Source organism: Barbus barbus (assembly GCF_936440315.1).
Source record: "Barbus barbus genome assembly, chromosome: 28".
NCBI lineage: Eukaryota > Metazoa > Chordata > Actinopteri > Cypriniformes > Cyprinidae > Barbus > Barbus barbus.
In genome coordinates, this window is record NC_136756.1 from 23026714 (window position 1) to 23052043 (window position 25330).

At 36.5% G+C, this 25330-nt stretch overlaps 2 protein-coding genes across 4 annotated transcripts in view; both read right to left on the bottom strand.

Annotated features, from left to right (window-relative positions):
• LOC306847789 (tyrosine-protein kinase ABL2-like) overlaps positions 1–10461 on the bottom strand; it is a gene marked incomplete at its 3' end in the record, with an annotated part of 28551 nt that extends 18090 nt beyond the window's left edge. For both annotated transcript variants that reach the window (XM_079381941.1, XM_079381940.1), the window contains exon 1: positions 9789–10461. In XM_079381941.1, coding sequence (XP_079238067.1) covers positions 9789–10023 — 235 coding nt within the window. In that variant the 5' untranslated portion in view covers positions 10024–10461. The remainder of the gene's footprint in view (positions 1–9788) is intronic.
• An 862-nt stretch (positions 10462–11323) lies between these two features.
• On the bottom strand, positions 11324–22669 carry LOC306848152 (sterol O-acyltransferase 1-like). 2 transcript variants are annotated; one of them, XM_079382523.1, is made up of 16 exons: positions 22498–22669; positions 21557–21687; positions 19658–19716; positions 18886–19028; positions 18575–18634; positions 18233–18340; positions 17127–17409; positions 16879–16957; positions 16716–16797; positions 15702–15747; positions 15456–15585; positions 15204–15301; positions 14921–15019; positions 13339–13474; positions 12908–13053; positions 11324–12825 (listed from the first exon to the last, which is right to left on the bottom strand). In XM_079382523.1, the coding sequence occupies exons 2-16, from the start codon at positions 21678–21680 to the stop codon at positions 12748–12750; spliced, it is 1671 nt and encodes a 556-aa protein (XP_079238649.1). In that variant the 5' UTR covers positions 21681–21687; positions 22498–22669; the 3' UTR covers positions 11324–12747. The 2 variants fall into 2 exon arrangements, with proteins under 2 accessions (XP_079238649.1, XP_079238650.1); XM_079382524.1 differs by lacking the exons at positions 19658–19716; positions 21557–21687; positions 22498–22669 and adding an exon at positions 19211–19259 and having other exon boundaries at positions 11457–12825.
• Positions 22670–25330: the final 2661 nt, after the last annotated feature.

Genomic DNA, 25330 nt, shown 5'->3' on the forward strand with positions numbered 1-25330 from the left:
CGGAAGGTGGGGCTTTGTAGAAAATGACACGTTTGAGAGAGGCGGGGCATAGAGGAACTACAATAATGTACAGTATTTGAAAAATAATGTGTTTTTTGAACATTAAAGCATGTCAACATATTCTGCTACACCAAATAATGATCTTTAAAGAAGCATCATATGACCCCTTTAAGTTATTTGTATTTGACTACCTCCAAATGTGACAAGTCAGATTTCAAAAGAAACAAAAAAAGCCAAAGGTGATTAGATCACAAAAAATTTTTACACCTACATTTACAATAGTTCTGCTGCCAAGTTTTCGTAAAGAGTTGTAGAGTTTGCTGAAATTTCCAACTAAAGGTTACAAAAGTTGCTGACAGGCTGCGCGACAGACAGTACAGTAGTATTACATCATTTACATCCTCACTTACCACAGCAATTTCAGTTTAAACCTTATTCATCCACATGTAAGGACATGAGTTTGTGTGATCTTGTTAAAACTTACAGACCCTTTATGTCAAAAATTTGGGGTTGGTAAGATTTTTTTTAATGTTTTTAAAAGAAGTCTCTTATGCAAAATACAATGAAAGCAGCAATATTGTATATGTAAAATGTTATTTATTCCTGATGGCAAAGTTAAATATTCAACAGCCATTACTCCAGTCTTCAGTGTCACATGATCCTTCAGAAATCATTCTAATATGCTGATTTGAAGCTCAAGAAATATTTATTCTTATTATTATTAATGTTGAAAGCAGGATTGTTGGTTGATATTATGCTATAATACAATTTTTTAATTCTTTGATCAATTGAAAGTTCAAAAGATCTGTATTTATTTTAAATATTTTGTGTTATTACAATTTACATTACGGTCACTTGATTATTTAATGCATCCTTGTTGAATAGTTACTGAACAGTTACTGAAGCTTTGAGAAAATCTCAACCACATCTCTCAGAAATTCCCCAGATATGTCCTTTTACCTGTGCTGAGTGAACTTTCAAATGGTCTCTATTCCTGTGGCCATCAATCTGACAGGCTGGTCTGAATAACAACGCCCTTGGGATTACAGGAAATTGCCCAGTACCATTCACTCAGGCCTACATTTGACGTCTTGCACAGCAGTTAGAACCCTGGCTACTGTAATTTACCTGTCCATTGGAGGTGCTAATGGGCCCTTCACGCAGTACACCCACACCTGCAAAGCATTGTGGGACTGCTTAACGCTTCTCCCGGGGACCCTCTTTTCCTTTATGCTGGATCAGAAGACTAGAACACCAAGCTTGACAGATCAGCGCAAACATAATGACCTAAAGGAAAGAGGTTTTCTGAAGGAACAGTTTTGACACCTGATCAATATTTTCACCCTGTGGTGTCATCGTTGTCTTTATTGACCTGACACAAGCTCCCTTTAATCATACTCTTACTCTTTTGAAACAAAAGTTTGATGGAACGTGGGCAAACTCTAGTTTACAATTGCTCTTTACAATGGTACGGATCTTATGCAAATTTTCTACGAGCATGTACAGGCATAAAAAAAAAAAAAAAAAAAAAAAAAAAAATCACACACGCCCTACAGCTTAAAGGTACTTTTAAAGAGCTTATGCAACAAAACGCCACCTCAAGACACTTACAAGTCCTATCAGGATGAAACTCTATCAAATTACATGTTCTTTTCACTAGAGCAATGTGATATTTGCATTATTTTGCATCATCTTTTCTCTGCTGCAGTCAACAATAACAGTGACAACTGCTAAAGTGTTAGATTATATAAGCGCATGAGGTTTTAGTTAACACTGCAATGTAACCAAAAGATGTGACATCAATGAAAAAGACTTTACACAAATTTACATATTTACACACTTAATCAGACAATCCTTAATCTCCTTCTGCCCTCTATCTCTCAGTCTTTGCTTGGAGTAATTTTTTGTGCAGATAGCATCCAGACCTGCGGCTGCTCCCTCTGAATAACATCCACCTCAGGTTACACACATCTGATGCACCGATGATCTGGTTGCCACAACAGAGTGGGTAGCACAGAATGCGTCAGAATGCTCATATCCTCCATATCTGATGAAATTTTCACAGCAGCCTCATCCTCTAGTTCTTAACAGCTAACTTGCTCATTCCATATAGGCACTGATGAAATAGAATTATATAATGAAAGTGTGTGTTATTTATGCAATACCATTGCATTTGGGGTCAGCAAGGTTTTTGTTTAAAGAAATTCATGCTTTTATTTAGCAGGGATGCATTAAATTAATTAAAAGTGTAATTTTAATTTCAAATAAGTGCTGTTCTTTTGAATTCTCTATTTATCAAAGAATCCTGAAAAAACTGTATCACATTAAGCAGCACAACTGTTTTCAACATTGATAATAAGAAATGTTTTCTTAGCACCAAATCAGCATATTAGAATGATTTCTGAAGGATCATGTGACGCCGAAGACTGGAGTAATGGCTGCTCAAAAATTCAGCTTTGACGTCACAGAAATAAATTACATTTTAAAATGTTTTAAAGTAGGAAATAGTTATTTTAAGTTGTAATAATATTTCACAAATAATAATATTTATTCAAATAAATGCATCCTTGGTGAGAATTTGAGTTTATTTCAAAAACATGGGGGGGGGGGGGGGGGGGGGGGGGGGATTAACAGGCCCCAAATTTTTAATAGTGTTATGTCTAACCAGTCTTATAATAAATATGAATTATTAGTGTTAGACAAATCTCTATGAACACAAACATAACACCTCTTTGTGCAGGTCTAAAAAGAGCCTGCTTAACCAAGCAACACCTACAGGGACTGCATTGCATATAGGATATGAGAAGCACATTTTTAAAAGCGAAAGCTTTAAAATACACATTCTCAAAGGAAATTAAACCGTAGTGGTTAAGCCAACCACGTCACCAGGTGAGGGTGACTGCATTAATTCAGGCTCATAGATAAGACAGCTTAAGCCTTCAGTATTTAATGAGCCTGGTGGGCTAAACCCATTACGGTTTATGGAGAGTAAATGAGACGGATGGATTTAATCAGCCAAGTGGTCTTGCAGTCAGGAAGTGTTGGGCAGTCTGTGAAGATCCTGTCTGAACATGCATCATGACCTCAATAGCACCAAGGAGGCGTCGTCCATTTAACTACCATGGTTGTTGGGTGTTGACAAACCTGCCAGTGGATTTAATTATGCCGTACTTCACAGATCATAACACGTTTGATTCAAACGTCCATTATCAATACCAAATGAGCTGTACTACAGCTTGAGGGTATGATAAATTTGTGATATAACACAGTGAATCTATGCTATTAGCGAAATGGAACACTCCGTTTCAGAAACTTCCCGTGGAGTGAACATGACGCACGAAAAATAAACAAAAACAACATTCACGATCACAACATAAAAATGCACAAAGGCTGGGAAAGGGAATGGCGATGACACTAAGCAGATGCCAGGACACGTCTCTCTCTCTCTGATGATAATGCCGGTCTCCTGAATTTAACCCTAATCTCCCCTCTGTCCCTTTGGAGTTCACTACTGAATTGTGGGATTACTCACTCTGCGTTCCAAGACATATCGTAGCACTCAGGCTACAGACGCTTTGCTGATGGGATTCAACTGGGATTCATTAGTGACTACTTTGATGTGTATGTGACCAAGAATGAAAGGCCAAACAGGGTTTTTTTCAGTGCCTAGATAAATAAATAAAAAAGCAACAAAAATTTAATTTTCTCCACAGTGAAGTGCAGAAAACTGCTTTTAATTTCCATGAATCAGTTCTTTCAAATTGCCTGTTTCAATTAATCAGTTCCAATCACTGATTCACGTGCATCATCACACATCAGAACAGGGCCTAAAGAGCTGAAAATGGTTAACCAGCTATGACTGGTCAAGAGAGAAAAACATTGAAAACCCCTGATCTGCAAAGGAGAAAGACACTGAATTGAAGAGATCCTTATCTCAATCACTGCCTCAACATACAAGAATTACTCCAGTGTGTCATCTAATCAAGACCTTAATAAGAACGCAAGGAGAGGATGGAACTGGATAAGGCTGTTAAAAATGAAGCATTATTAGAGGGTGGCGAGGAGAGCACAGGCACCCACTTTCACACCAAGATGACTATCCAAATCACAACTAGACATGTTAACTATGAAACTATGAATCAAAAAAACTATGAAATGAACATTGATACTCTGTTTGAGCCTAGTGCCAAAAAAAGTGTTCTAATGACCTCTAGTGGTGCAACAACAACCCAATCGAACCGTGGGCCAAGAGAGTCCCATCAGGTCTTCACAACGAGTCAGAAAGAAGTCTGAGACTACTTTATAAATCTTCTCCTCAGCTGTTTTGCTTCAATCTCTCTCACATATCAAAAAATGGATTGTTTAATCTAATTTAGTCCCTAATTCCTATCATCTTACATCCTGGGAATTTCACACGTGTTATAGTGCTGTCCATTCAAAGATAAAAGATAAAACAGAGATTTATGTAACACAATTACAAGTCAATTACAGCAGCACTATGCCTGCTTACCAGAAACAAAATGATGATGTACATACAGCCCAAAAGCCATAACTTCACTCAAAACCATCCATGCTGTTCTCTCATATTTCCTTAACAGTCAATCTGGACTGAATTCTCATTGAACGAGTCTCACTTAAAGCCACTGCAAAATATCAACATTTTATTAAATGTGTCTAACTGTGGTCAAACAGGGTTGTTGTGGCTTGGAAATGCATAGATATAAAATGATGGAACAGCTTTAGACAAATTTTCTATACTTTTTGCATTCTGAAAATGTCCCAACTGAAGGTCCACACTGTTCTGAGCTCTAAAAATCAACAGGGAGACGCAGACAGGACTGCTCATTTATTCATTTATCCCTCCGTCTGACCACGCAGGTCAATTAAGAACTATTCGTCACAGTCGTTTCCAGTGGAATTCCACTAGTTAGAAAACAGATGAATATTCTCCTGGATCTGACGGAATTTCACTCCGAGCTTAAAATGACTCATCTGTCAATGTCCTGAATGCCCTATTGGGCCGAAATGATTTGGGAAATCGAGTAGTCCACCTCCCCCTATGCCTCTGCATAGTCATCAGACTCTGAGTGATGACCGCACTGCAGAGTTTCAAAATCAAACAGTGAGAAAGCTTCCTGTTGATGTTGTAACAGAATGTTAATGAGAGTACTAACAGTGATTCTGCAACACTCAGCAATTTCACATTTCATCTGAAACAAAAAAATTGTCAGATTTACTCACACTAATTCCAAAAAAATCCAAAAACTTTTTAAGGGCCGATGCTGCTATATTACAGATGAGGGTGGCAGATGGCCGATTTAAATATGACATCACACATCACCTTTAAAGATTTAACATAATATTTACTATATTAGAAATAAAAAAGTTGAAAAATCAATGTAATAGAATAGACTTGAAAAAAAAACTTGAAAAAGTGTATACTTAAAATAACTTATTGATTCTGTAATCCTATCATAGTATTCTTCACAAATAAAGAACTATACAAAAATAAATACCATTTCTGACACTCCGTGGCCAAACTGCTAATTTAAAAAATGCCAATTATCAGACAATATTACATTTTATTGATATATTGGTCACCCACCATACAGTTGCAAGCGAAAGTTTGGAAACCCCTTGCAGAAACTGTGAATAATTTTGACAAAATAAGAGAGATCATACATAATGCATGCTATTTTTTTTAATTAGTACTGTCCTTAGTAAAATATTTTACATAAAATATGTTGACATATAGATAAATAAATAGCTGAAATTATTAAAATAACCCCCCCTTCAAAAGTTTGGGAACCCTTGGTTCTTAATACTGTTTGTGGGTTACGTGGATGATCTACGGCTGTTTTTTTGTTTTGTGATGGTTGTTCATGAGTCACTTGTTTGTTCTGAACAGTTAAACTGAACACTGTTCTTCAGAAAATCCTCCATGTCCTGCAGATTCTTCAGTTTTCCAACATCTTTTGCATATTTGAACCCTTTCCAGCAGTGACTGTATGATTTTGAGATCCATCTTTTCACACTGAGGACAATTGAGGGACTCAAACACAACTATTAAAAAAGCTTCAAACATTCAAACACTGAAGAACAGTGCTCGGTTTAACTGTTCAGAACAAACAAGTGACTCATGAACAACCATCACAAAACAAAAAAACAGCCGTAGATCATCCACGTAACCCACAAACAGTATTAAGAACCAAGGGTTCCCAAACTTTTGAAGGGGGGGTTATTTTAATAATTTCAGCTATTTATTTATCTATATGTCAACATATTTTATGTAAAATATTTTACTAAGGACAGTACTAATTAAAAATAGCATGCATTATGTATGATCTCTCTTATTTTGTTAAAATTATTCAGTTTCTGCAAGGGGTTCCCAAACTTTCGCATGCCACTGTACATGACATCGATATTTTGTGTCCTTAGAAAAATGCAATAACGTTTTACATGTTGACATTAGTTAATGTATTAGCCAAAAAGAACTGACAATGAGCAATGTGTTTTCATAGCATTTATTAGCGACCGATATATCGATTTACCGATATTTGTCCATAATTGGATATCGGTTTTGTAATATCGGATTCACCGATAAATGCCGCCATCTTGTGGTTGTTTTGAGAATTGCGTGCAGGATCGCCATTGTAGCGTGTCTGAGGGGAGACGAGACAACAACAACGGCATGTACTTGATTTGCTGTAGTTAGTAAAAGGTTATTTAACATAACAGGCATTAATGCACAAATTAGATGTATTACACAAATGCCTGATATGCAGTTTATGCAGCTTGGCTCTAAGAAATAGAGACAAACTCACGGAGTCACGTAAGATAATCCGATATGTCCTCTCCCAATAAAGAAGTAACTTTGCCGGAATTAAATAATACAGCCATGAATGAGCGCATGTTGGAAATAAAAGCACTGAATTTAATTATCTCGTGTGTTATAGCCTATTTCAATATTCAAGAGAATATTATTCAGTGAAGTAACATTATCCAGTGAATTATTCTTCACTCTTTAGCCTATTAAACAGCTTATAAACCTAAAACTGTAGTTTAAAATGAAGTTGATATGACTCCTGTCCTTTATTTTCTCCATTTGAAAACATTTTACATTATTTTGCTCATTGTTAATATCAGTGTTGCTGATGATGCTTTTTATATATAAAATGTTTTTTTGTTGTAATATGAAAATTTAATTTAACATGAAAGACTGCTAATTTTCGAGTTTTTTTGTTGTTGTTAAGATGACTGAAAGGAGGAAAACCCTAAGTGAAGTATGGACTTATTTTATAACAGTATATAAATATCGGTTCTGCATATCGGTTATCGGGCACCTAAACATGCAAATATTTGGTATATGTAATAAAAAAAAAAAAATCAATAATGGCCGATCACTAGCATTTATTAATCTTTGTTAATATGAGTTAATAAAAACAATTATTCATTGTGTTTTTATTAGCTCATATTAACAAAGATTAATAAATGCTATGAAAACACATTAATAAATGATGCTGAAGTATTGCTTATTGTTAGTTCATATTAACTAATGTACTTAACTAATGTTAACAAATCAGGTCTTATTGTAGTATTATAGGAGAAAAGCATACAGGTTTTAAACAATGTGTAAACAACAACACATTTTTATTTTAAGGTGAATTATCTCTTTAACCTTTTAAGTTCAGATCTTTCCTCTAGAGTCTAGACAGACATTCTAGATGCTCTAAAACAGTGGTTCCCAACCACAATCCTGGAGGCCCCCCACCACTGCATGCTTTCCATGTCTCCTTAATCAAACACACCTGATTCAGATCATTAGTAGAGACTCCAAGATCTGAAATGGGTGAGTCAGACAAAGGAGAGATGCAAAATGTGTTGGGGGAACCACTGTTCTAAAAGGTGTCCTAGTCTCCCTCTAACACAGTGGTTTTCAAACCTGTCCTGCAAGCACCCCTGCCCTGCACATTTTGTATGTCTCCCTTACCAGACACACCCAATTCAGGTCTTGCAGTCTCTACTAACGAGCTGATGAGTTGAATCAGGTGTGTCTGATAAGGGAGACATACAAAATGTGCAGAGCAGGGGTGCTTGCAGGACAGGGTTGAAAACCACTGCTCTAACAGACTTCAGTGTCAGATATGTATCCGATTACGTTGATTAAGTTTAGTCAGGCCTGTAACCCTACCATTATTATCCTGATTATTCAGATGACTTTCAGCCACAGCTATACATCTGGCTATAAGCAATGAGAGTAAAAATAGCTCCTCTGCAGCCCTCACAAGTCAGTGTTTCCAGCCGAAGGGTTTCGCTGTCAAGATGTGACAAGCTGCTCTTTGGCTTTGATCAAGCCACCCCGTGGAGAAGAGACCAACACTGAGCACAACGCTTCAAGAGGAGACTTAATGCAGCTCCTGGGTAATGGACAACAGACAACACTGTTCATCTAAAACCATCCAAGATTATGTCTCGACAGTTAATGTAATCCCAGCCACAGTCACAATAATCCCAACAACAGCTGGAATATAAGATTTATGAAAAGATAAATCTGTGTGACACGTTATTGCCAGACAAACAGTATTACGATCAAATGTTTTGTGTTACTGCCTGAAACAAATGAGTCAGTGAAATCACTCACAAGCGAAATCTGAGAAAGCAGTGGCTTCCCCAGCAGCTTTCCCACCAGCAAGTGCTTTATAAGAGACAATAAATGCCGGTCCCTATCAAATAACAGCCATCAGATAGCATTTCTACAGTTAGGATAGTATTGTGTCTGAACTTCCCCTTCTCAATTCAGTTACCGCCCTTAAAACAACCACTATCGTCTACATCAAATGGCAAATTTTCACTGCAAAGGTGGCGCAGAGAAACGCTTCTGAAGTGGAAATTATGTCTTTACACATGCTGTTTAATGCTGCTTAGAGGTGGTATAAATGCAGTTACGCAGCATTTTTAAATATACATTTACACTAGGGGCTAAGGTGGTCAAGTGGAATTTTCTCATATTCAAATCATATAAATATATTTAAAAATACATTTCCACAGGAATATTTCTATAGCTTTAACAAGATCATCTTAAAGAGAAGATGTAAATATTGTCAGTACTGCCGATACATCTCAGAAGCATATTTTGGATAGTTTTAAGTGACAGCACTAATTTGTCATTTTGACGATGCTTTTTCGGTGACAATCAATCTTGGAATAGGTACAATGTTGTTATTAAATGGATCACATACTGGGTTCGAACCTAAAAATGACAGCAACACACCGTTATACTCTACAATGAAAGGTCCCAATGGAAGGTGAGCGCACACTGACCATTTACAAGTCCCATGTTAAATTCACAAACTGCTTCTACCAGAGCCGTAAACAACACAGACATTCCCCAAAAAAATCAGATGTTGTCTTGATGTTGCTCTGCTGTGCGTGTTGTTAGGATGAAACAAGTTTAATGTGTTACATTGTTAGGATGGTCTGCCTCAATTGGTCTAACAGTGATCGTCCATGTCAAAATCCAAAAGAAATTTGGAAAACTGTCTACCTAGAGGGCAAGTTTAGGGATTAAATAAGTGTTTGAACTCATTCGCGATGTCAAAATAGCACTGTCTAGATAGGTAGCACACTAGATTTTGCAGCACAGCCTGAGAGTCATGGAGTATTTCCGCCGATCCTGACGGATCCATCTAAACCGGAGAGCAGCTCCATGCTTCACAGACAATGATAAGCAAGTTGGCAGTGACTCAAAGCAATAAACATGCACAACGAAGACCTGAATGTGTTCATACCTGAATGTAGAGCGAAAACATTGATTCCTGGGTCCAGCATGATGTTCGCTGCAGCGGCGGTAGTTCTGCCCGGTGGAGTCCCGGTGATGTTGATGTTGCTGCCGCCGCCGCCGTCTCGGGGTCTCCTCCCGGAGTTGCTGGCCCGGTTCGATCTGCCCTGCTGCTGTTGCCCCTGCGGTGGGGTCTGGATCCCCGCGGAAGCCCCTTCTCCCACGCGGCCTACCTGTTGTCCCATCCTGCGAGTGTTCTGGGTGGGAAAATAACACAGATCCGTGGAAAGACCCGCCGTCCGTTTGGACCGCTCACATCCCCCAAAGAACAACCCGCGGGACGACGGCCTGTTCTGTTCGGGATGATAGTCTACCCCTTCTTGGTCACCCCTCCTCTACTGGACCGGACCAAGCTCCGTTAGCTTAGCTTAGCAATCTGTGTATGTGTGTGTGTGTGTATGAGAGAGAGTGAGAGAACCCACCCACCACCTAACAGCTAACAACGCACAGTCTAATCGTTAAATTCTACCAAACGGCACTGGATAAGCGGCTCTGTTAAACGGGAATGTACGATCCTTCTGCCCCCAGCGCTGTTTCTCTTAAAGTGGACCCGTCTGGGGTCGTTCCGTTCTCCAGCCGCTGCGCGCCCCCTCCGCCGCCGCCATCTTTACCGCAGAATCAGTGGCGTGCGCTGCACGAGCCAATGACGGAGAGCGCAGCACACCATCATCACGGTGATGCCAAAGATCAAGACCCTCTCTTTTTAATACATGAATATTAACATAAGCAAAATTAAGAGAATTGTTCATTTATAATATATAGTGAATAACATCTTCAGGACAATAACTTAGTAATGTAAACAGTACAATAATAATAAAAAAAGTTGTTATTGAAGTGTTAAAGCAATATAAAGCATAGAATGCTATATACTTATATCAATATCATATTCAATAATATGCTTTGATAGCAGGGTTATATAATAAACTAAAACCATTGAAAAAACATTTATTATATAGACACACACACACACACACGTTTCTTACCGTTGTTTAGTTTAACTTAATGTCCTAAAATAACTAAAAATAAAATAAACATCATGGAGACATAAAAAAATTACAAAATGAATACAACTTACAACTAAAAAGTGGAAAATATAGAATTAAAAATATAAATAAAACCCATATGTAGTAGGGTAATCCTAATGTAGCATAATCTATGTTTTGCTCCTAATTTAATAAATGTTTAGCTTTAGCCAACAGCAATGGCCAAATATACCAAGGCCCGGTTTCACAAACAGGGTTTAGCTTAAGCCAGGACTAGGCCTTAGTTAAATTTAGATATTTAAGCAACTTCTACAAAAATACCTTAGGAGAAAACATTAAGGTGTGCATCTGGACACAGAACAATGACACTGACCAGATATTTTCAGTTGAGACAGCTCAAACATGCATTTTAGTCTGGGATTACCTTAAACCTTGTCTGTGAAACTGAGGGTAATAGTCTTAAATATTAAAATAATAATCTTTAATTTCTGCAAAATTATTTCATCTGTAAATAAATATTTTAATTCACTTTTCATGTTTCATTTTATGTGGTTAATTCACACGAAACATATTTTATACTGATATCTCATCAATGCACAACATGGTACATAGTTCATATACAAGCAAACCACTATAGTCAGTTAAACTGTTTATTTGTCCATTACAGAGCATGTTGGTACAGGCTACGCACTGAACATTTCATAGTTTAAAAATATGGCATCGGTTTAGATTATTCCAAAATATCGATCACTTTTTTTGTGATGAGAATTACAGTCATCAGCTATTCTAGAAATTACAACGGAACATTTACATGCCAGGTGCCATAAAGAAACAATTTGAAATGCTGTGTGCAGATATACAGTAGTCCTAACATTCAACTCTCCTTCACCACCTGCTGGTCATCACAGTTATTGCAGGTATGTTTTTAAAATATAATACAATCTCAAACATCTTCTGGAATTGGAGTGAATTCACAAATTTTTTTTTTTTGACTAATAAATGCCATTCAAAATTTCCTAGACATTATTATTACTATTTTTAAATAAATCCCCTGCATGAGTGTCATAATTTATAACAAAGGGATTGTGCTTAAACCAGTAGTAATAATGATTATGAGTGCAGCCAGCTGCAAAACCTCAACACTTCCAAAAATTTGATACCCTATTTTGTAATAAGTCCTAAAGCATTGCTTTTAAATTAGTATCTAATTAGTTTAGCTCTAGGGCAAGGGAAAAAAAAAAAACCAAGTCCAAATTTCCAAAGTCCAGACTATCAGTCCAACTCTTCAAACAGTAACTAAAGTAAATAAAACTGGCAGAACAGAGAATTTCCCCCAAATCAAAGTCATTTTAATTAAAACTCTAGTAAAATGTAAGAAGTAAACTATTTTTGTGTTTCACAGCAATATGGCACATAAATTAAATCCACTGGGGTTTTAGAATTCGCAACCCCGCTTGTAAACGTTCTACAATTTTGTATAGTCCAGGCAAATTGGTTAAAATGTACCACATGTATAATGTTCCATGGCCTCTCCGGTACTGGAATACCACCACAATAGCAAACACTATGTAAACCAAACACATTTACTGTATAATCTGATCTCAACATCACAGAGGCTTCTAAAAATAGAATCTCTTTAGCCAGATCAGACATAACCTAAAATAGATTGTCAAATGATAACTAGGAATTTGAAAGGAAACAAAGAAATATTCATAATGCACATTATAGACATTCTACATTCTATTATGGGTATTATAATAAATATTAAATATCTAAGGCCTCTTCATAAAACATTGTCCTCATGATTATAGAGTAAGATTGTCACTTTTCACTTTGTTTGGGCAGAGTGCAATACCTAGAATGCTAAAAAAGTTCCAGAATATATTAAGAACAAATCTGATTCATCTGGAGGCTGGTGGTGTGGCTTTAGTGAGCATCTACAGCAGTGTTAGTCTGTGGAGTACAAGTCCAGGATCGAGGCTTCAGCAAGTCTAGGAAAGACGGCTGAGGAAACAAAAAGAAACCACGAATATATAAATAAATTCACAAACTAGATGAACCTACCAAGAACAAGCACTTTGTTTACCTCGTGAATGGGACAGAAGCGCTGCGCGTACCACTCCTGAGAGTACAGGCAGATGAGAACGCCCTGACCCAAGAACAGTGCAGTCCACATGATCACGTTCCAGATCGGCCCTTTTCTCCGGTCGTCAAGAACGAAGTTAAACACCACTAAGAGAAACATGAGTGCATTAGAGACTTTCATATTCAGGCTATGTTATGTCATATAAAACAGAGTCACTTTAACCAAAGCTTAAACCAATGTCTAGGTGGTTATCTGGCATCGCAGCCTGCCCAAGCTGGTTAAATTGGTCTGTTTGGATGGTTTTTGGTAGACCAGCTGCTGAGCGGCTAAACCCCAGCATGGTCAGCAGTAAAACCAGCTTAAGCCAGCTAAGACTGTTTTTTTTTTTTTTTCCAGCAGGGACATGCTCTTGTAATAAATGAGATTCTTACTTCCAAAGCACATGAAGAGGCAGAACAAGACGGGATAGAAGAAGCCAAAGCAGATGGCCAGAACGTACTCGTGCACCACAGCAGACACAGTAAAAACAACCAACATGGCCGCTGCACGGAATCGCTTCTGTGTCATCTGTAGATGTGGATGATCACACTTGGTTTAGCTTGATGCACATTTGGACACAAATTCACAAAAATTCCAGAGTCCACTCAAAGAAACCAAAAATTGATTGTTTATTGAAATACAGCACAACATAGGGCCATCATCAAGGTCTAATCTGAAACACTGTTTACACCAATGAATTTCAGTGATTCTTGGATGATTTTTGTAAAGAGTGCACTCAAAGTGATTCTATAAATAGGCAATTAAATTCAATTGTAATATATATATATATATATGCACACACACACACTATATTGCCAAAAGTATTGGGTCACCCCCTTCTAATGAATGAATGAATGATGCATTTATATAGCGCATTTATTGTGTATTGCCGTACACCCAAAGCGCTTTACAATCATGTGGGGGTCTCTCCTCAACCACCACCAGTGTGCAGCATCCACTTGGATGATGCGACGGCAGCCACAGTACTAATGAACTAATGAACATGTTTGACTACTTTAGTAATTTCTATGAGTACAAATCTTAATGTTAAAGCATATAATTATATTTTGAGGAATTGTGCGCTTCTAATTTTATAGCAACAGTTTGGACAGGACCCTTTTCTATTCTAACATGACAGTGCCTCTGTGTATAAGGCATGGTTCAAAAAAACGTGATTGATTCAGTCAGTGTGGAAGAACTTGACTGGTCTGCAGAAAGCCAAGTCCTGATCCCAGCTGAACTCCTCTGGTGTGACTTTAAATGCAGACCTTGAGCCAAAAACTCATCACCAAACACCAGTGACTTGTACATAAGGGTATGTCATTTTAGACACGTCCAAAACTGTTGCAACAGAGATAGAAATACAATTTTTAAATACATGAATTATGTTTCCATCTTTGTTACCACAGTTTTGTTAGTGCCTTTTTCTGTTGTAAAGAAGGGGGTGTCCCAACACTTTTGTCTTTATAGTGTCTATACAAGTCATTGGTGTTTGGTGATGAGTTTTTGGCTCAAGGTCTGCATTTAAAGTCACACCAGAGGAGTTCAGCTGGGATCAGGACCTGGCTTTCTGCAGACCAGTCAAGTTCTTCCACACTGACTGAATCAATCATGTCTTTTTGAACTGTGCCTTATACACAGAGGCACTGTCATGTTAGAATAGAGAAGGGTCCTGTCCAAACTGTTGCTATAAAATTAGAAGCACACAATTCCTTAGAATATCATTATATGCTTTATACTAAAGTAGTCAAACATGTTCATTAGAAGGGGTGACCCAATACTTTTGGCAATATAGTGTGTGTATGTGTATATATAATAAAAACACAACTGTATAACTTTTTTTAAATAAATTACAGTAATTACATAGAATATAAATAATCAAGCAGTCAAATTTTATCTCATATTATATATCAAATATGTATCATTTATCTCATATTCTGTGCTCATTTTCAACATTTTCAACTGATGACTTACCCACAGGAAGTCCCTGTAGACATAGTAATAAAGCCAATCATGTACTACAACATTCCATGTGCGGTAATAGTTAGCAAATGAAGTGGAGTTCCACCAGTCCTAGAGAAAAAGCATAGTATTGTATAGCAATTGTATAATGGCAACATAATTTGGCATTAATCTTTTTTATTTCAATACAACAAATTTGATCATGCGGAACATGAAAAATAACGCTGCAATATAAGATCGAAGGGTCTATGTTTGTAAAATTAAATACAGGGCACATTTTGGTGCTGTTTGTTACCTTATAAAACATTCTGTCTCCAAACCGTAGCATTTCAGCAAATGCATTAAGCCAGCAATGCAGAAAGGCAAAAAATGCCAAGAAAAGCACCAACACTCCTACGGATATAAGACAACACCATTACACAAGCTGCATTTATTTGTGCACTTTTTCATTATATCTGTGTCTTCCTCAGTGTGTAGACATCTTATCAGTATAAAGGTATCTAAAGATGTGCTACATTAAAAAGTGTCTGTCCTGTCGGCATTCTACCTGGCAGTATAGAGTTGAAGACACACAACACCATGGCCCTCAGGTCAAAGAGCTGCATACTGATACTGCGGAACTGAGGGATACACAGCCGCACAAATATGTAATATGCATAAAACAAACAGCCGAGCACCTGGAATGACACAGAAAAAAAAACATATTCAAGATTTCAACATAACATTTACCAAGTCTTGACATAACTGTTTATAAAAATCACAACTTAAACATGTACTCTTTTAAAGAGCCCACCTGCAAAAACTTTGTAGCCACATAACCCCACCGAATACATGGATTTCTACAAGGACAAAGTGACATAAGTGAAATCAAAACTGAATAAAAATATATGTATCTTTTTTATTTACTACTTGTATACATGCTATTTCTATGAAAACAGATGCAAATGCACTGCAAAAACTTTTAGATTAATGTTAAATAAATAAATAGTGCTGCTTGAAAGTTTGTGAACCCTTTAGAATTTCCTATATTTCTGCATAAATATGACCCAAGTCATGAAAGTAGACAAAGTGAACCAAATCAAACAAGTGAGAGAAAAAGATTTTCTTTTTCATTTATTTATTGAGAAAAATGATCCAGTGTTACATATCTGTGCGTTGCAAAAGTATGTCAATCTCTTGGATTAGCAGTTAAACATCAGGAAATGTCAATCTCTTAGATTAGGAAAACATCAGGACATCTGTTTAAGAACAGAGTCTCAAGAGAATGTGGGTCATGCAGCAAGACAACAACCCCAAGCACACAAGTCATTCTACCATAGAATGGTTAAAGAAGAACAAAGTTAATGTTTTGGAATGCCTCAGTCAATGTCCAGACCTTAATACAATTAAAATGTTGTGTAAGCACCCAAGCAAGCAGTTCATAGGAGGAAACCCAGCAACACCACAGAGTTTAAGTGGTTCTGCACTAAGGAATGGGCTAAAACTCCTACATGTTATTGTGCAGGACTGATCAGCATTTACAAGAAGCTTTACCTTCAATTACTGCAGTAAAAGGGGGTCACACCAGACACTGAAAACAAAGATTCACATACTTTTGCAATGCACAGATATGTAACACTGGGTCATTTTTCTCAATAAATAAATAACAAAGAAAATATTTTTCTCTCACTTGTTTGATTCAGTTCTCTTTGTCTACTTTCAGGACTTATATGAAAATCTGATGATGTTTTGGGTCATATTTATGCAGAAATATAGAAAATTCTAAATATGTGTGTGTGTGTGTGTACATACAAGTATATTTTCTTACCTTGGATAATTGTCTCTGTATATCAGGGTGGGTGCAAAGAGAAAGTAAATGTACTGGGTGAATTGAGGTACAGCTAACGAATCTGAAAAAAAAAAGACAAAATAAAAATGTAAGGTTTTGTCAGTTTATTTTTGTGAAGTTACTAACATCTAAGTATCCTTACTTGCTTTGTTTCGCTCTAAGGATCGCACTCTTGGCACATTTTCCCTGATGAAAGAGTGAGCCTTCATTATCAGCCGTACCTGTTTAAAACAAACAACAGCAACAACTAGATTGAGCAGTGAAATAAACACCTTCAAATATTATTAGACTTAGTATCAATTCAAAGAAACACATTAAAGCAGAAAACAGAGCATCCAATGATCAACAGTGTGATATAAAAAAAATCCTGTTGCTATGGTTACTGAGTACCTGTTCTAGAATAAGTATGAAGCATGAAGCAGGGGGAAGGCCGTTCTTCAGCACCACATATGTGGGCAGGAATCCCAAGCACAGTCCCTGGTACAGCAGCAAGAGAGACCCGGCCAGCACTGTCCATAAGGCCTGATGGTTTGACGTGGGGTAAACACTAGCCCAGACACTGAGCAACACATACGGAACCACAAGCGTGGACAGGAACATACACATCCATGTGACAACCACTAGGGGGAACTGGCCAAACGCGTACACCAACAAATCAAACTCAAGCACCAGTCTAGAGAGGGCAAGAAAGAAAGATTGCAGCTTACACAATTTAGTAAATCTCCTTTTATTGTCTTACTTTACTCCAAGTAACAATGAAGGTACATGATAAACTAATGAGAAAACACTTTTTGCATGTATTTTTGAGCGGGTTTTGATATTACTATATGAAGTATGAGACATTAATATTAATTAGCTTGTGCTGATATTGCTAAATAATTTTCCTAGGCTGTCCAATCACATTACATAAACTAAATTTGTTTACCATTAAATTACATTACTAAAAATAAAATATATCAAATCATTTTAACAAAAAAGTTAAGAGCATATTACTTTCTCAATTTTCAAAACATTATATTTCAGTCTGGTAAAATCACTGATCTGTTCATTCTTTTTTCACGCAAGCACAAATGAACATGTCATTTTATTTCATAACTTTATCCTTACACCAGCTAGAATACATTAACTATAAACATGTTACATGTGTGAATATGTTTTTAGTTTAGTTTTCTTTTAATGTGGAGTAAATCCAATTTAAATAACATAAGGAGCTATTCAAAATTCTAACACATATCAGTAATGTACTTTTAACACAAGCCAGAAGTAGTATGTATTGAATAGTTTCAGAGCTCCTTTTCATTCATTTAGGAGACCTTGCAAACATTGTGCTTGCGAAGACAAAATATATCTCCTCATATTTTGGCTAAAAAAAAACATTATGCATTTATGAAACCACACTGTTGGTGAGGTCAGAACTTCAACATTTAAATTAAGGTTGCAGCTTACAAAACTGAAGCAAAACAGATTTTAAAAGTGTTTATGAACTGTGCTCTAACCTGCCCTCATCGATGAAATCCACGACAAGCGTGCTGAAGATGAAGAGGATGAGGAGGGCGATGAACATGTGATAGATGGTGCGAATGTGGTTCACCTCAAACAGATCACTGCAGAAAAAATGTAATAAGCACTATTACTTTACAAATATTCATAAGAAGTACAACCATGTTTTTCGTCCTCCTAATTAAACACTAAATTAACACACAAAAAAACAGCATTTCAAAAAACAGTTTACATTTCATAAACTGTGCTATAATAAGATCATCTGGTCAGCTAATCTGACCACAGACAGAAACAAATCTCAGATTTTACACATATCAGCAAGTTCATCCATGACGTACTCTAACAGGGATCGACGGATCACGAACTGCTTGCTTTGGCCTTGGGAAGGTCGTGTATGCCTACAGGAGCAGAGAGGAAGATAAAAAGCTTTAGACAACAGAAGAAAAGAGAAAAAGGCTTATAGAATATGAGATAAAAGCACTAAGCTGGTAGACCGGCATGCTAGTGATGTGATAAAATCAGACAAAAAAAAATAATCACAAATGCAGTGAATTCAAGCAGATTTGAATGGCAGTAAAATAGAAGTAAATGAAGTGTACTAGCCAGCTGTGGCACACATTGCGATCCGGTTTGTGCATGCTTTCAGTACCTGAGTTTGCTTTTCTCCTTATCTGAGAGAGGAAAGACTGTGCTCACATGGGACGAACCCATACTGGCAGACTCATCTATCAAACGGTCCATGAATTCATTGACTTGAGTGTCGAACTGCCTCATCAGGTCTGCCTTCAAATGCTGAAAAAAACGGATACTAAATTCGGTCAAAGACTGAACTGAAACTGAACTGATGATGCAATACAATTGAGGTCTGTAATTCGATTAAATTCTAAAGTTCAATCATTTGACAAAATGTCTTTTTTAGGGAAGTCTTTAGAAGATATATGTGTTACAAACAAGGACATTGTATTTTCTCAAACCTCACGGCCCCTGGCTGACAACTACATCCTTCCCTATTCTGCTTACACTTCCTGTAACCTTTACAAGCACTTACGTCAAGCAGCGCAAAACAATCTAAAGCATGAAACTGTGTTTGATCCCTAACATTCAGAGATGCTAAAGAAAACAAAAGCCCTGTCTGTTTTACACAGATCAAAATTACAACAATAAGCATTGCATTTAAATCATCGAAAGGATTTTGTCAAACCAAAGATCACGCTTGAACGTTTAGGATCTGTTCATCTGTGACATAGTATGTGATAATACAGCTAATCAGTGATAATACTGATAATCTGTTACAATACAACGATAAAGAACAAGATTTGCACACATATGACATTTAAAACTCTGTTGCATTCATTATTTTGATCTTTGATTTCCTTTAAGACAAGAAAAAAACAGTACTGAAAGCCTCTGAGCCATCCTACCTCAGCTTTCTTCTTCAGCTGTAGTTTTGTGCTGATAATGTGCTCCACTTCCACTGTTCCTGAAACGATACATCAGTACAGTACCCTCATAAATGCTCACAACTATAAACAGATGGAGCAGGTCATTCTAGACACGTATCCTGGTTACCATGCCACTACTCTTTAACTAATCTAACATAATGCAAACAGAATACCTGCATCCGTTAGAGTGCAAACAGAAGAGATGGCGATTCATACATTACTGTACATTAACATAAACTGACATCACAAAAATGGACACTGACATCACAAAAATGCTCTAAAAAGCACTGAAAACTCATTTCATAATGATAAAATGGCATCAAAAAAAGTCATCACATGTATACAATCAAAAAAACTATAATCATTATTTCATTAGTCTGTAGGCCGCAGGTTTTCACCAAATGAAGATACAAATTTACTATTCAGTATAAATATTTCATCGCTATTTGTGACCCTGGAGACCCACAAAACCAGTCTTAAGTCGCTGGGGTATATTTGTAGCAATAGCCAAAAATACACAGTTTGGGTCAAAATTATCGATTTTTCTTTTATGCCAAAATTCATACGGATATCAAGTAAAGATCATGTTCCATGAAAATATTTTGTAAATTTCTTACTGTAAATATATCAAAACTTCCTTTTTGATTAGTAATATGCATTGCTAAGAACTTCATTTGGACAACTTTAAAGGCGATTTTTTTTCCACCCTCAGATTCCAGATCTTCAAATAGTTGTATCTCGGCCAAATATTGTCAGATCCTAACAAACCATACATCAATGGAAAGCTCATTTATTCAGTATTATGTATAAATTGACACTTGAGACTGGTTTTGTGGTCCAGGGTCACATATTATTAAAGTCTAAAAATGAGTCACTTTCATTTAGGAAAGAGAGACTTCACATTAGGATACATACTGTACATACAGTATGTCAAAGCCAATAGTCGATGAATGGACTAGACTTAAATATATTACAAATCATAGTTTTAAAATGCAGTAAAAAGAAAGACAGAACGGAATGCAATGTCTTCATTTCAATCTATAGGAAAGTATTCTAAGAGGTAATGATTTAATATTAAGTGTAGAACTTGATGACTTTTGACAAAAAGCACTACAGGGTATCCTACAGAATGTCCCCCAAAAAGTACTACAGAATAAGAAAACCCTAAAATTATATATGATATATAATTTTAAAAATCACTAATATTAACTCAAATGCTACACTGTGAATCATTAACCTGAATCTATTTGACAGTGAGGTTGCACAATGAAACACTACTAATGGTTTATGGGAATGACTGCATCATTGATAACAGTACTGGGCAGGACATGGCAATTTCTCAATCAGGTCACATGGCAAATCACATGGCAGTCTGTTCATCCCAGAATTAACCTTAATGGTTTCACTAACGTAACATGAATATGTCATGGCCATTGTTTCCTCATTCTGCTTTAATGCATATATGATTACACAGCTCAATTAAGACCTCAATACAAGTAAGGCTATTATTGCAAATTAAAAACCTTTTATTTTAAGAAAAATGAACATTTAATTAATAATATACCTATTTTCTACCACATAAAAATCTATTATATTATTTTCCTCACTCCTAAACAGAAAGGGCAAAAACAGAAAAATTAATAATATCAAAGGTATGTACTCTTTTATATGACAGAGTCATACAAATGATGGGTTGTACAAGTTGTAAAAGCAACGTAAATAGTAAAGACACATGTTGTGAAACATGTTGCAACTGATTCCAGTGGGTCAGAGTTGAATGACCTACATTAGACCTAACAAAAGATAAACTCTTCATTAGAATCTTAAAGTGCCTCAGGTCTTTTTTTTTGTTTGTTTTGTTTAGTGATTCAGTCTCACCATTACTGGGGCAGGGCACTTCTCCTGTGGCTCTTTCTGCTCCTGTGCCATCCTGGTCTGATGAAGGAACCACCTTATGAGACCCCCTGCGACTGCGAGGGGCGCCAGCACCCTCATTCACCATCCTGCTGCTGGAAACCCAACACCAAGAACAAATGTGATCCTTCTTCAACACGTACATAATTGAATTCATCACCATTTAAATCACATAATTCTAAGATTGTTAGAATAATAACCTTGATTGCATCAATTAGATCATTTTAAACTTACTAGTAAGATTTTAATTGAATTTAAAAGTAGTCATTCTGGCTAGTCACTGAATATGACAAAGAAAAAAAATACTGTAATTAGCGGGAAGTTTATTCTTAGTAACTAAGAAATAAGCAAGATTATCTGAGATGATCTATTCATGTGAAATTGCAACTGGTATCAGAATAACTTGCATACAGTACTAGTCAGAATAAGTGAGCAGTTGAAATGTGAACCACAGATTCCATAAAAATTAATAAACAAAAATGTTTATTACTATTATGATAGTTACAAGTAGCAAAGTACTGTGACTGAAAAACCTAACAAATACTAGTCAATATTTAATTACTTACTGAAAATAAGTATTAGTACACTACTAAGATAAAAAAAGACCCTAGTTAGTTAATAGAATAAACGTTAAAATGGCTTACCACAAAAATGCAAATGATTCAAGCTTTAACCCTAAAACGGAGTTATACATTACACTAAATTAGCTAACTGTTTTGACGCTTGTCTGTCATTTTTGAGGGGGTTCAACTAGAACTAGCTTTAAACGACACTAACTATTCGCACGAAACTCTATACGTTTATTGTACACAAAATATATTACCAGGAAATGTTTCGGATAAAATAGTGTCTGTTTTACAGGCTCCGTTTAAGAAAGACAAAAAACAACGGTTTAGATCACTTACTTGTGCTTCTTCCTCGATACTCACGCGTGTAATACTCAATTGAGCTTTCTGAAGACAGACTCTGTGAATGTTGTCGACGCCGTATGATTGAAGAAGATCAGTGTGTGACAGCAGCAGCAGCATCAGGCCTGCTGAAATCAACTGAAACAACAGGCGCTCGTTCTCTACCGGGGGCGGAGTCTGCTTCGAAACGACATCTGATTGGACGAGCGGCTTCCACCGTGAACGTACAGTCACAGTATCAATGCCTTACAGCGTTGCCTGGTTTATGTAATGACTAGTTATCTCTCTTTTCTCAAAGATCATGTAATGTGTGGAATAAATATATAAATCTCAAAATCCTTCCAGGATATATGCTCTGCAGGTCATATTTCACCTCAAATACAAATGTGTCAATTGATGTGGTTATAGTTCTGTTTAGTTTTAATTATGTGTTTTACGTTAAATAACAAAATAGTTTAAGTCACCTTTGTGAAGATTACATATGATATTGAAGTAAAGTGAGGATGTATAACTGTAAAAGGACGACATTGTACTACCAACTTGTGGAGAATGAAGACATTATATAGTTAGATCCTGATCTAGTCACTATTGCTCATTGATGCCCCAAATTAGGCTATATATATTAAACACATTCAAATTCACTAATGTATGTGGAATGATGCTTAGTTTCAAAGGCAGTAAAAAAAGCAGTACTTATCCAGGGGTTGTTTATTGCATCATTTAGGAAGATTGCAAAAATACGGAGAATTTCATGACATTTCTCATGAAGAAAGAACATTTTTGCAATCTATAAACTACAAATGCCCTATAGGGTTTAATTTAATTTAATTTTTTTTTAAATCAGTTAATAAAAAAAATTAAGGCATAGTGTAAAGGTTTAATAAATGCACTTTTTTTTCGTAACAACCTTACATAAATAAATCATTGCATAAATACTCACAACCCACTGACACACAAGTCTAAATACATTTCCATGCTCTCTCTCTCTCTCACACACAGTTTTTGCACCACTTTCAGTCTACAAGAAATCTGAATACCCAGAGAACAAATTTACTTATAATCTACCTTTATATTATTATACAATATTCAAAGCCTGATTGTAACGTATGTCCTGGGAACTATGCACTCCTCCTCCCTCCTTGTGTGAATGGAATCTATTTTTGGAAAGATGCTATATAAAGCACAAATGTCCAAGGACGATGCTTGCATCTCCTTCCCAGGTTTCTCTTCCACCCTGCAAAAGAACATCTCTTATGGGAAGGAGTTGTATGTCTCCTCCATGGAGCTCTGAATTCCCCAGAACCCTCACCTGTGCTGTTACCTGAAAAGATAAGGCAGGGAAAATGCCCGGTGATGTTACGTGGTTTGGATGTGTGCCATTTTTGTAAACTTCTCATTTAGAAAAGCTGTTGTCAAGTGTCCTACACTGATTACATGCCCAGAGATTGCTTCTAACCTCACAACCCTGTTGTGATATGATGACATGGGATGGATGGATTTCTTCATTGGAGTCTCCCCATAAGTGTATCACCCTCTTGGTGGTGTCCTGGTGTTTACCAGTGAGGTTGTGTTTTTTAGAACATGTCAGGCTGATGCTTTGTGTGGCAGAGGTACTGTGTAACCGTAAGAATCGCAGTTGGACAACATCGAGATCTCTGTATTCAAACTGTAGAGAGCAATTATCAAAAAATTACATTCATTAAGATGCCTGCTATTCTTAATAAAAATGATGATATTCACAGCACTGTTTCCACAGAAACAAAAAACCCACGCTGTTAGTAAATTAACAAGGAATTACATCAGTTCATGAAATTCAGCAAGTTCAGTCATTTACCTTGAAGCCTCTGTGAAGCTTGCTAAACCACTTTTTAGATCTGTCCGCTGATGGCCACATCCCTGAAATCTGACAAAATCACCACAAATAAAAACACAAATATTGTATTATATTCAATATAACAGTACAGTATATCAACACAAAACAACTGTAAATGTTATTCGGTGTTATACTGGCACATTTCTTAAAAAGGTTCTTTATTGCCATATGGTTTGATGAAGAACCTTACACATACAAGGAAGTTTTCCATTCCACAGAAGATTCTTTATATTAAAAAAAAAGGGTTCTTTAGATTATTAAAATGTTCTTTACACTAAAGGGAAAAAAAAGGTTCTTTGGGAAACCGAAAGTGGTTCTTATGTGGCATCACTTTGAAAATCCCTTTCTGGAGTGTAATAATAATGGGCAATAAATGTCTTTGAGATTTTGAGTCTATAATATCTTCCAGTTTTTAAAATCCCACTTTTGGCCATCTCAGAGTAAAGAAAAACATCAGTTTACATGTCTTAGAATCACCAAAGGAGACTGACTGTGAAAATCCTCTTACTTTAGACAGGACAGGAGACACACAAGTTAGACCACCAGCAGTAAAATTACAGAACACACGGAGAGCATCAAATGGACATCCGTGGTTTGGATCAACATAGTAGTGCCCTATAAACAGGACAAGAGTAAATTAAAAATGTCCTCTTTATGATTTTATTTTTTTTATTATACATTTTTTGGGTCTGACGTTCTGCTCACCATCTCTGAGGTGAGGCTGGATGAGACTCAGCTCTCTGCAGGTGGTTGCTGGGTTGTCTTTGGTGCCTTGTGAGCAGCTATTTTCCTCAGTCTCTTCTTCAGGGTCATCAAATCTATACTTTCTGGATAACTTTGCTCCCTGAAAAGAATGTGCAAAGAATCAATCAATATATTAAAACCTTCATCTTAGGTCTTTCTGCTACCCAGCCCCACCTTTCCATCTTATTTGACAATAAAAAGTGTGTTTCAGTG

Excerpts from the sequence above, each read along its gene's own strand:
- LOC306848152 (XM_079382523.1), bottom strand. The coding sequence starts at position 21,680 with ATGGTGAATGAGGGTGCTGGCGCCCCTCGCAGTCGCAGGGGGTCTCAT. Across the intron at positions 18,635-18,885 it reads AAGGAGAAAAGCAAACTCAG|GCATACACGACCTTCCCAAG; the intron begins GTACTGAAAGCA and ends CTGCTCCTGTAG. Across the intron at positions 16,958-17,126 it reads TCATACTTATTCTAGAACAG|GTACGGCTGATAATGAAGGC; the intron begins GTACTCAGTAAC and ends TGTTTTAAACAG.